Here is a 13,182-nt window from a genome sequence, read left to right as displayed (position 1 = left end):
CTTACGTTGAAACGTCTCTCATGTAAAGAAACAGACACAATCACCCACAAATTCCCTATTTGAAAAATGTAGGGAACATTTAAAGGGGGGTAGGAATTGGTATGTGGAAACATGTGAGGACCTTACCATATCATCTCATGAAATCGTCCTTAGTCCGTATGAGGAAGGCGTTGATGTGGCAGGATTGCTATGCTATGATGTGCAGGATTGCTATGCTATGCTATGATGTGCAGGATTGCTATGATGTGCAGGTTTTCTATGCTATGTTATGCAATGCTATTGGCCTCTCTCATACAATTAGGCCTCAGACATTCCATGTCACCTATCTCAGCCTCCCTGGGCCTCCTCTTCTCGACATCCTGGACAGGCGCAAACCCCTCCTAGGCCAGAGAACACGTAGACCTTCCCTTCCGCTTATTCTCTACAAGTTTAGCATTAGCCCCATATATGGGATATATCAGAGGGGTTTCTGCGAATGCTGCTTATTCATAATAAAACACAATGTCCCTGCAGGGCTGTGTCACAAGGAAGATGTCGACAGTTCTTGCCAACTGTCTGTAATGTCGCGCCAAGTAACACCCTCATTATGATAGTACAGAAATATTAGTGTTTTCCTGTGATATGCTATAAAAACCTGCAGTAGGTTGGGGGCACGGGGGAGAGAGCTCCTTGTGCCGGCTGCCTGAACACTTGCATGCTGTGTTTGCCTGCTGATAACTCTGTATGCTGTGTATTTGCAATATAAATACATGAAGCTTGATTTACCAACCGGCTGTCTGACCCCTTTTTTCCAGCAAACTGAAGCTGGCCGAGGGGGCCTTATCTTGGCCAACACAGAAATGGTGCTGTGATCTCTGGTCAGGACTGCGCAGAAGTTTTTCTGGGGCTGCCATTGACCATCACCGCCGGCCGACTACATTAGGTCCTCATCATACTGATGGTGCTGTTAAGAAGCATTGGCACACCTGTTAATGCCAAACTCAGTGGTGTGATTGGGTAGTGGCCTGCGGAAAATCTGTCACAGAGCACCACTGTGCTCTGCTCTGGTATAGCAGAGCAGAGCAGTGCACCCCTGCATTTTCCCATGACCTCCTCTTCCCCGTAGCAGTGCAGCACGATCCGAATGTGGAAAGCGCTGGCACAGCTCATCATCGAAGCCGAATGATTAATGTTCAGTGTTTAATATTTTCGCATATGTTCTCAACAAACCTAAAACAATGATAAAGTCAATCATGTAATGTAATTTCTGTCTATATGTTCTGTGTAAGAATAAAGGAAGTGTTGTTGTTTGTACTACTGGTAAATTTGGTATCGCTTGTTACACTGGCTGTTTGGATTATACATTTGTCATGTTGGGTTTAACTGTTTATGTTGCAGTTTGTTTTGCTGCTCGGCCAGTCATTAACTATTAAAATCCCTCAGTATAATTACCTCTGCATAATGGTTCTCCAGTAAGTCTGAAACAAGGGCAGAACGCCCATTAATGAGGTTTAGACTTAACCTATTAAAGACTAGAGAAAACATTAGCAGAGGGGAGCGGACCGACCCGTTAATGTGACCTGTCGCTTTTATCTGACTTCGCAAGAAAGTTTAAAACATCTAGTGTTAGAGTGAGGCGTATTGATTAATTTATGATTGTGTATATTTGGACAATTCGTAGATAACACTGAATATGTTTTTAGGGACTCTTTGTAAGAGCACATTAATAAGGGTAGGTCATCGTCTCTTACATTTGCATTGTTGAGATTTTTATATAGAGTAAATCTTATTGACATCTAATATAGGATTGTGGCAATAAGGGTTTTGGTAACAACGCAATTCCTTTTTTAATGTTTAGCGGATCTACTGTGAAGGAGAGTACAAGTAGGCTAGAGTTATCCACATGTGTATTTTAGCACATTAAAGGTGGCTTTAGCTGAATTTCAGGGCTTTTTTTGCATTAAGTTCTCACCTTAATGTCCCTGCAACTAAAGTTTTTTCCTTGAATTTCAAGAGTTTTGTTATTCCATAGATGTTTTCCGCACCATTGGCCATGGGCTATGGCCTTTGGCTGTGCCCACTCTATATTTTAGAACACTACCAGACTGAAGGCCATGGCCTTCAGCCATGCCCACTGTCCATTTTAAAACACTACCAGATCACAAGCCATGGTCTTCGGCCTTTGGCCGCGCCACTGTATATTTTACAACACTACCAGACCACTAGCCATGGCCTTTGGCCATGGACAGTGTGCAGGGCCTTTAGCTGTGCCCGCTGTCCATTTTAAAACACTACCAGACTACCAGTCATGGCCTTTGGCCATGCCCACTCTGTATTTTAAATCACTTGCAACCCATTGCACTAAGTGTTCATTATTCACAGAATGATTTTTACCTGTTTTGACAGAGAAGGACATTAGCAGTAATTAGAATGTTTTAATGGTATTTTGTTAATATATTGCATGATTCCAGACAGTAGAAAATCAAGATAGTGTTGGAACTACTTAATAGCAAACTGCCTAGGAAGGCAACAAAGGAGTTTATCATATGGTGCACTCAAACTGCCCTAAGCAAGAATTATTTTCAATTCAACATCAAATTCTATCACCGAATAGGAGGTACAGGGATAGGACTCAACCTTTATGTACAAAAATTTGACACAGACTTTATAATGACACCATTCTTTTTCTCACACAACTCCACACATGGAAAAGGTATATTGAGGATATCTTCATACTTTGGAAAAATGTGACTGCATTCCGGGTGTGGATCAATAATCTTGATACAAACTCTAGGTTCACGTGCTCTGCAAATGATACAGAAATCAACTTCCTAGACATCACTATTTAGAAGAAAGCACATATTTTAGATGTGAGAGCATACCAAAAAATGAAGCGATAAGGAAATCCTTCTGAGCTACGACTTTCTCCACCCTGAGAGCCTGAAAGACAATGTACCATATAGACAGTTTCTATGTCTATATAGGAATAGTACCAAAAAATCAGACAACAGAAAAGAAGCTGCAATTCTCTCAGGGAAATTAATCGGATGGGGATATCCCCAAAAACTTGGAAAACAGTCCAACAAAAGAGTTTCAACTTATAATAGGAAGTTGTTTTAACAGAGAGAAAAGAAGAAACAAAAACTCATTGGTATTTATCTGCACATTATTCACAAAATCATGACGGATCAAAAAGATAATCAAATGGCACTGGCATGTGGATAGCGGGAACCGTTCCTTACCACCACCAGTATTTGCATTCAAAAAGAGTACCTCCATTTGGGACAAACTTGTTAGAGAATTGATATTACCAGAGAAGCTCTACCCGCCCCATAAACTCTAAGGCTTGTATTTCATTTACCACCTATAACCTGTCATTCACCAAGTGGAACATGGTCTGTATACTGATGGAACCAAAGAGGTAGATCTGAGTTTGGGGCACCTATGGAAACAGTTCTGCCTGTCCAATTGCAATACAGCAAAGGTCATCTTTGCTTCATTTTGGCCCTGCAATCTCAGGTGGTCATGTTTTACCCTGCAGGTAACAAACTGACTGGTTGGAAACCCAGGAAGATAATAAAACCTTCCACACCACGGACCCGCTGGGGTCGGAGAGTAACTGGTGTGAAAGGTCAGAAAGCTGCCTGGCTTTCCATGAGGCTGAAAAGAAAGAAACAACAAGGAAAACAGTGTATAATCGTTCCCAGAAGCTATGTACCCCTGCACCCAAGGACTTGGCTTACCTGATCAGTAGGTCAACGATACGGGAAAGGAGCAAAAAACCATAAAGCCAGGAAAGCCAACTTGCAAGGCACGAGGACGAACAATAGGAACGAGGTACAGGGAGAGTAAAAAGTTCCAAGAGAGTTTGTTTCTAAACAGGGTTCCACTATGTAAAGTTCCAAAGTAGTCTTGTTTGTAGTCAATCCAGGAAAAAGAAGGGTTCCATAATAATCCAACCATGGGATAAATCCAACACAGTCCAATTACCGAACCAAAGACCTTGAAAGCTATGCTGGTCCACAGAGGTACAAAATCACAATCCAAGAGATAATCAAAAAGACGATATTCCAGGTGTCACAAAAGCCTGAATCAAAACTCAGAAGTACCTCAAAACACAGCTGCTACTCACACATACTTCATAGAACAAATGAGAAGCACTGGTTCCCCGTTCCATTGTAGCTTACGCATGATCCTCGGCTTCTGGGATGCTGCGTGCTGACTCCTGCCGCACATGGCCATGTGTTGGTCTGTGTGTTGTGATGCGCACGTAGGAACGGTGCGCAGACGGTCTTGGGGAGCATAGTTCCCTTTGCCTATTTGCATCCTCAAGATGCCATGGAAAGCACCGTGAGCTGCTGAGTATATGGCACATGTATATTGGAAAAACAACCCACAAGTAGAAAACACGTATTTGTGAACATTGTAGCTATATATGCAACAATGTACTGATTGCACCAAGGGGCGTCATTACCAAGAAAATAACCACACAGACAATATTAGATGGACAGTACTAAAAAAGTCACACATAAGCAGAGATCAACAGCGAGCAAAATCTCCTTGGTTTTGAAAAGAGAATTATTTTTCTGATCACAAGCTACGTAGAGGTTTAAATGAGGGTCTGGAGCAAATCCAATAAAATGTCTAGTCACTAATTCTGATCAGCATAGCAGTGATGAACGTGCCCTACGTGTCTTGCATATATTGCATTAGCTAATCACTTGTAGCATACCACATATCTCTTCCGGCACATAGATACATGGCCAACATTGAGCATTTAATATTACATTGGTTTGGTACACAGAGAGTCATTTTTTACAAACGTTTTTCAACTCATAAGATTTAAATGTACCCACTAATATTCATGGATAAGATAATCCTTCATACTACAAGTACTTTCTACACAACTGCAGATAATAACTATATTTCACATAATATTTCCAGGAATTCATTAACACTTAATTCAACAACATCATGCATGCGTAATCTTACCATACTAGACTATTTACTACATTCAAACATGTTGTCAAACAGAGGAAAGAGGTGATGTCACACTCACGTGATGATGGGCTGCATTGTCCCGGAAACTTTCGCTGGCATGTTTTAAATACTAGCAACAAGGTGTTGCAAAGGACTCTTCCTGATCTTACTACTCCAATGCCCATCGTAACTGTGGCTTCATACTATACCGGTATGTGATTTATTGGGACATCTTGTCCATCCCCTTGTTCCTACCTCCCCATTAATGGGGTTTTACTTGACTCCACAATCTTACCTTCGTTTGTAATTTAGTAAAATACATGTTATTGTCCCAGAAGGAGGCTAACTACAGAACGTAATTGATGGGGAATAAATCACCATGCTAGGTTAGTATTTCACTCTTAATCACATATGTAAATTCCTAAAACAACACACGTAAAAATACTTCTCTTCTGAAAACTCCACAAGACTACTTAGAGGTTTCTTTTATATTGTGTCTCTCAGGGGAGTTGCTAGGTCTGGAAAAGACCCGGGGCTAAGCTGATGTCGGAACTGTTGGGACTGGGGGCTAGCTAGTCTTTTGGCAGTAGCTCCTGATATTCTATCCGGGGCTGCAGCCAAAAGATCAGGGGCTATAGCCCCCTTAGCCCCCCCTAGCAACGCCCCTGGCTGTCTCTGTGTCTCAGGAGATTCCTCTAAAATAATTGGATTGAGGCAACTCCAGGAGCCATTGAAGTTAGCCTGCTTTATATAGGTCAAAGATTGTTCCAATTACACTGTGTTGGGCAAAATAATTATTCTTCTAAGGGTGGAACCTCCTCTAGAGCCCCTCCTAGCCACCGCCCCGCAATAAGATGGTTTATTAATGTACTCCTATGCATATTACAGTATCTAACATTTCTTCCCCATTTTTTCAGTCCCATTGAAGAAGTTCTGTTAATGCCAAAGAGAAACTAAACATGTTGTCTTTAGGACGCAGATACTGATGTAGACCATAACAGTTGAGAGAATCACCAATTGCATGAATTAGCTCCATCCTGTGGAATACCAGAGTTGTAAAAGAAATGTGGATTGCTACATCAAGCTATGTAATATATATGGGCTTGTTTGCTATTTGGCGAGCTTAGAGTGGTGGTTTCGAAGGTGGTCTTATTCTTCATAAGACACTTAGGACTTTGTTACTCCGTTTATTAGAGGTATTATAATTGGTTGATCCTGCTTTTATGTTTTGTTACGAGTCTTGAAATCATGTATGTTTATATGTCAACACTAAGTTTCCACATATCATATATGCTCTGTGATAATCACCTACAAAACTGTCTGGCATCCAAGACCATTACTAAAATGTGTATAGGTTTTACAATGAATAGTACAAGCATGATCCTTCTGTAGTTTGTGCTAGTATAATCCTGGTATGTCCATCTACATTCAACACTCTTTAACTAGTTAGTGGAGTTTTACAGGTCAACCCCCCCCCCCCTTATTGTATCTCCTTGGACTTACTCAAAGACTTCTTAATGCATATGGTCTACCCGAAAGTGGTAGGTGATTCCGAGAGGTGTGGTGGTACTCACCATGGTATGACCCCTGATTGATGGGTAACAACAGCGTATTTGAACCAGAATTATATATGTTTGGCATACAAGTTGTAAGTCTATGCATAGATGACATATACCGAGAATATGTCTGTTGGGCTCATAAGATTTCTGAAATGGTGGTCATGGTCCATCATGCCTTGCGGCTGCGTGCTTGTTTGTGTGCGAGACGATGAGGGGGATCATTTGGGGGCATTCCAGGATACAGGGGGCACAATCTATATGACCGTCTTTTGCTACATTGACAATGTGCCGTTTCTCAAGGTCTGTCCTGTTTTCAGGATGTGTCCTGTCTTGTGACCTCATTACTGGGTCTATTATATTGGTGTAGTTCATTGTGCATGTCTGTTGCCATTGCCTGAATGTATGCATTGGGTATCCAGTGATTCCCTTGAATACAAAGCATTGAATGCAAAAGCCTCGAAAAAATGCATTTGTTTTTCTAGGTTAAGTTTTTTTTTTAATTAAAATGGGTTTTAAGGGGTAAAAAAACAGGGGTTGGGGAGGTCCCCCCCATTAAAAAAAAAAAGAAAAATCGATGCATTTTTTTCGAGGCTTTTGCATTCGATGCTTTGGATGTCAAGGCTATCACTAGGAACCATACATTGCTATACAGTATGTGATTTGTCATTGGCAAATGGACACTTATCTACTCAGTGCGGTCTGATTGGCTGCCAGCTCTGATTTCAGTGCCACCAACACCCTCCAGGCTAGCCATGTACAGGATGCAAGTGATGGGCTCATCCCTGGGGGTCAGTTTGGGGTGCTGTCGCCCTCTTGTGGTGAGAGTGTAGATCATGTCCTTCTGTTTTTTCCAACTCTTTTTACTGTCTCTGGGCTCCCGCGGCACCAGCCAAACTACCAACACCTTATCTCGCGCTTCAATCTAGATGGCAGTATTTCCCAGATGTGTTTTTTAAAACATTTTTTATTAAGTGTCTCTGGTCAAAATGTGACCTTTACACTATACAAATCAAGTACAACAATTCTTCATACAATAAATAAAACATTTAAAAAGATTAAAGTAATAAAGTTAAAAAAACAAAAGAATAACATTTCATTTGATTCAAAATCAATTAAATAATGCATCGCCAAGGTTAATAGCAAAAAATAAATCAAGAAACGAATATATAAATATATAAATTCCAAAGACAATTATTTAAACAAATGAAATTAATTTTGAGTTATTTCCCTCAGATGTGTTGTTTTTCGAATTTACCCGTCAAAGAGCAAATCTTCAAGAGCCACGACCTCATCTGCCAGTAGATGAGCTCATCCTCAGTGAATTTGGACTCCTGCACCTTTATTTCAGGCCCTTTTGCTTTCTCCCTTGGATAGCACCAGGAAATGGGTGATTTGCAAAGGATCAAGTTTACTAAAGAGGCTGCACTAAGCTTCCCATCTTTGTAATTATGCTTTTTTTGGCTGGCGGTAATTCTGCCAATGTTTTCCGCATCAGTGACACCCGCAGAGGGTTGTCCTAGGGGGGAGATGCATATCACTACTTTCAGTGTGCATGTACTACTAGGTGCACCTTCCGGATCACAACACCTTCTCTGTAAAATAGAGTTTTTAGTTGACTGAAACATACCCCCATTGGAAATGTGAATTAGCCTTTTTACACCGGAAAAATAAATCCCCCCCCCCCCCGACTTTAACAAATAGGAAGTATCGTTCTCTGACTTATCAGGGGTTCTGCCTGAGACGATTCTCCACAGTCACTTTCTTTCAAGCGAGCCATTCTTTGAAAGAGATAGGGGCTCAAAGACTACCAATGGTCATTCCTCCAAATACAGCTGTCAATAACAGTAAATCCAGTAAAAAGGTGGTAGATGTATCGCTCAGTAAGGTGGTTTGGCTGTAATTCAGCCAGCCAGAATTACCGTTAATGCCAGGCCAATTCTTCCAAAGCCAAAGTCTCGTTATATGGCAGAAATTCCACTTCACACATTGGCGGTAGTGGTTATTCCGCCCGGAGAAATTTCTGTCATATCTTCTAAAGTTCCAGAAACTTCTCAAGACTTCCCTTTTCTCCTCTTCCTTCCCTCTCCCCCTCCTGTGCTAACACCCCCTCTGCTGCTACAACTGGGGACTGGTCCCTTCAGAGTTTTACAGGGGCCAGACCAACCGCCACCAGTCCCCCAGCATCCTTTGCCATCACTTGCCAGCACATGCCCTCGGGCTCCCTTTCTCAGACTAGTCCAATTTGGTCCACCCTGCCCACCGCACTCATCCTCCCTTCCCCACTTTCCCCCCTGGCACTTGCCATCTTGACCTCCACAGGCCTTCCCAACCCCCTTCCCTGGGGCACCCCGCTCCTGCACTTCTCCCTCTACCCCCTGCACTTACCACCTTCTCAAGCACTTGAACGGTATGATTGTCACAAGGACAATATAACCGTTTTTTGTTCTACGCTTATGATTCCCTTTTCCAAATCAACCCCTGCCCCCACGTCTATCACCCCGCATGCCCCCAGCCCACCTTCCTGTCTTGTGGCACCTGGAACGCTTGTATATAGGCGCCATACAAATGACCAACAAAACAAAATATATATTTACAACCAAATTCATAATAATGCTTCTATAAGGTTTGATAGAGAAACGAGTAAAAGATGTTCTGCTTTGGGATTACACAGAAGGCCCAGTTCACAGAAAGAATGCCAAATTTCCTGAACACGCACTTGATTCTTTTGAGTTTTGGAGGCACTTAGCAGACCGTGATCCAGCTCTGCCAGTGTTACCCATCAGCACATCTCAGTGAGGTTTTGAAACTGTTCTTCATCTACAAAGTTCAATGCATCCACCACAAAACTTTCACCGCTAGTCAAGCTCTGCCACCACACTTCTGCTTCTAGCCAGGCTCTGCCACCACACGTTCACCACAAGTCAGGCACCATCGAGCACTTTCACTGCTAGTCCAGCTCCAACACACCACTTCTGCTGCTAGTCAAGCTCCGCCACCACCCTTCCACCACATATACACTTGTCAGGCTCCACCAGAGCCCTTGCACTGCTAGATAAGCGCTGCCACCACACTTTTTCAGCTAGTCACTCTCACTGCTAGCCAAGCTCCGCCACCACCCTTCCACCACATATACACTTGTCAGGCTCCTCCAGGGCCCTTGCACTGCTAGATAAGCGCTGCCACCACACTTCTTCAGCTAGTCACTCTCACTGCTAGCCAAGCTCTGCCACCACCCTTCCACCACATATACACTTGTCAGGCTCCACCAGAGCCCTTGCACTGCTAGATAAGCGCTGCCACCACACTTCTTCAGCTAGTCACTCTCACTGCTAGCCAAGCTCCGCCACCACCCTTCCACCACATATACACTTGTCAGGCTCCACCAGAGCCCTTGCACTGCTAGATAAGCGCTGCCACCACACTTCTTCAGCTAGTCACTCTCACTGCTAGCCAAGCTCCGCCGCCACCCTTCCACCACATATACACTTGTCAGGCTCCACCAGGGACCTTGCACTGCTAGATAAGCGCTGCCACCACACTTCTTCAGCTAGTCACTCTCACTGCTAGCCAAGCTCCGCCACCACCCTTCCACCACATATACACTTGTCAGGCTCCACCAGAGCCCTTGCACTGCTAGATAAGCGCTGCCACCACACTTTGTCAGCTAGTCACTCTCACTGCTAGCCAAGCGCCGCCACCACCCTTCCACCACATATACACTTGTCAGGCTCCAGCAGAGCCCTTGCACTGCTAGATAAGTGCTGCCACCACACTTCTTCAGCTAGTCACTCTCACTGCTAGCCAAGCTCCGCCGCCACCCTTCCACCACATATACACTTGTCAGGCTCCACCAGAGCCCTTGCACTGCTAGATAAGCGCTGCCACCACACTTTTTCAGCTAGTCACTCTCACTGCTAGCCAAGCTCCGCCGCCACCCTTCCACCACATATACACTTGTCAGGCTCCACCAGAGCCCTTGCACTGCTAGATAAGCGCTGCCACCACACTTTTTCAGCTAGTCACTCTCACTGCTAGCCAAGCTCTGCCGCCACACCTCTGCTGCTAGTCAAGCTTTCCCATCACAGCAATTCTACTGCTAGCCAGGGCTCACCTACCATCTTTAATGTCGGAAGTGGACCGTTAAACTCTTAGGGTCTCATTATGAGCGTGGTGTTAACAATAGAAAGATGTAGTGTTTTAGACAATATCACCTCATTATCAGTTAGGACAGCATGGGATACTTCTGGCACGTGGGACACAGAAACTTCTTATTGCATGGCATACATCACTCATATTCACCCCTTGCAGTACTGTCGAAGTCCCCCAGGTGGTACATATATCACTTACAATTAGGTAGTGTTTTTAAAACAAGTGATATTCCACATTTCTGCCATTACCACAGTACTCAAAACACCATAGACTTGTGAGCACCATGGGTGCCGCGTTTTGAGCCCTTTTCTCTTTCAAACAACGGCTCGCTCGAAAGAAAGGGACTATGGAGGCTTGTCTTGGGCCGGACACTTGTTAAGATTTTGAAGTGGGAGTATTTTACTTCCTATTTTTAAAATCTGGGAGCATAATTATTTTTAGGGAGTAAAAAGGCGTATTGCCCTTTCCAATGGAGGTATTTTTCAGGCATAAAAAAGTATATTTTAATACTGAAACAGGTAACCTTTTGTAATCCAGAATGTATACCTAGTAGCACTGCATTCCGTGTAGCTTCCTGGGCAGGGGGCAGGGGGCAGCACCATCATTGCCCACTGGTTCCTTGTTTTTGTTGGGAGTATTCTTGTTCCCTTTTTTATGTTGTGGGCATTTGCCTGTTTTTAGAGAGGGACACTGCCTGGTCTCAAGGATCCTTGGGTATTGAAATTGCTATGGAATTTAGCAAGTACCATCCACCCCTCATGTAATATATGATGGGCTCTTCCAGTGTCATGAAAAATGCGAGCGTCCGGTGTAAACAGACATTGCTCATTAACCTGCAGAAGATATCCCCTTGGTATCCCATGGAGGCAGTTAATGTTCTGAAGCTGTGGAATCTTTAACAACAAGAATAACTCAAACAATAACGCCAGGTTGTTCTACTGTGCTTGCCATCGCAGTGTTGCACTTTCTCCGAGCTGGAAAACCCATTTGTCATTAATAGCCAAGTAACACTTGTGTACGAGCGCGATAGAAAAAATATCAATCAATCAATCAATCAATCAAAGGGCACTTCTTTTATGGACTTCCAAACTGCTTAATAAAGTGGTCACAGGGTAGATGCAACCCTTTTCACCCATGTGCTTTTGCCTCCCAGACAGGGTTTGTGCCACTAGAGATACAGCATCAGAGATAGCCCTTCTTCTAGTCTCCTTGGTACAGCCCAAGATGGCGTCAGTATGGCTTCCTTCGCATTAGTAGACTTTTCAGTGGCATTCGACCCCCTCAACTATCAACTTCGTATGTTCCTGAAAGGTTTTCTCTCTGACAGAAGTATCAATGCAGTCGTACCCCACACTTTTTCCTCTCATTCCCAGTGACTGGGAGGGGAGTGGGGGGGGGGGGGGGGTCCCTCGGGTTCATCGCACTCACCCGTGCTGTTTAATTTAGATTATAGATCTTTAGTTTGAAAACTAAGGCTTTAAATCTCGAACAAATACGTTTGAAATTACACCTCCTTGTTGTTATGTTCCGCCCTGCGTCCCGCTACGCAGGGCGTGCTGAATAAAAGCCCCACCCCCGCGCTCGGGAGGCAGTTCCGGGGCAGACCATCCACCCGTGTGTGCGTGCGAGTTATTTGGGCTCCCGCTGGCGCTGCGCCACAGGCCGTGCGGCCTAGCTTACTCCTCCAGTCCTTGTGCGCGCACGCCGAGGGCTGGGACATAACAATAGCGACGAGGTGGAACGAGGACAAACACGCGCTCGACGTTCACGGCGTCTAGATGGCCTGCAGCCATCGCGGCCAAATTTTTGGACACCCGGTGGGGGGGGAAATCGCACACGTGACCCACCCCAAAAAAAAAATAAAAATAAAAAAATATATATATTTTTTTCTCTCCTTCAATCTTCTCATCATCACTCGCCCTACAAGTGATGACTGGGTGGAGTGACGCCATCTCACATCTGGTATCGCACACCAGGGGCCCCATCACGACGTGGCATATTCACTAAGCCCCTGTTTGATGATTTGGACCATCTGGGTTTCACGTATACCAACTACGCTGACGATACCCAGATCCTCCTCCCACTCACGGGGGTTTACGAAAAAGACCTAGCACTGGTGAACAAAATATACAGCATCGTTCAGGCATGGATGGCAACCCATGGATTATGCCTGAACGATGATAAAACCGAGCTTCTTATCCTAGGCACAGCACCCCTCATCAATAAACTAAGTACAAATTACTCCTCCTTTATTATAGATGGGAACTGCATACAAGTTGCTAAAGAAGTCAAAACATTAGGGCTCTACCTTGATTCTGCCTTATCATTCTCCAAACAGGTAAATTCCCTAGCTTCCTCAACAGCCTACACATGTAAGCTCATTAGAGCAGGAAAACAATTCCTATCCCAGCACAGTTGTCTAACACTAGCCAGAGCCCTTATCATCTCTAAACAAGATTATTGCAACGCACTGTACATAGGAGCCACTAAATCCATCATCAACAAAATCCAGATA

General features: G+C 44.0%; 1 protein-coding gene across 1 annotated transcript in view; it reads right to left on the bottom strand.

Annotated features, from left to right (window-relative positions):
• The window catches only part of OR6J1 (olfactory receptor family 6 subfamily J member 1), a 41,786-nt gene extending 29,134 nt beyond the window's left edge, over positions 1–12,652 (bottom strand). Inside the window, exon 1 of the mRNA XM_069632776.1 lies at positions 12,625–12,652. Coding sequence (XP_069488877.1) covers positions 12,625–12,652 — 28 coding nt within the window. The remainder of the gene's footprint in view (positions 1–12,624) is intronic.
• Positions 12,653–13,182: the final 530 nt, after the last annotated feature.

This window comes from Ambystoma mexicanum, chromosome 13, assembly GCF_040938575.1.
Source record: "Ambystoma mexicanum isolate Mex_15411 chromosome 13, UKY_AmexF1_1, whole genome shotgun sequence".
Taxonomy (NCBI): domain Eukaryota; kingdom Metazoa; phylum Chordata; class Amphibia; order Caudata; family Ambystomatidae; genus Ambystoma; species Ambystoma mexicanum.
Note: the sequence above shows the minus strand (reverse complement) of the source record. Positions and strands in the feature narration are given on the sequence as shown.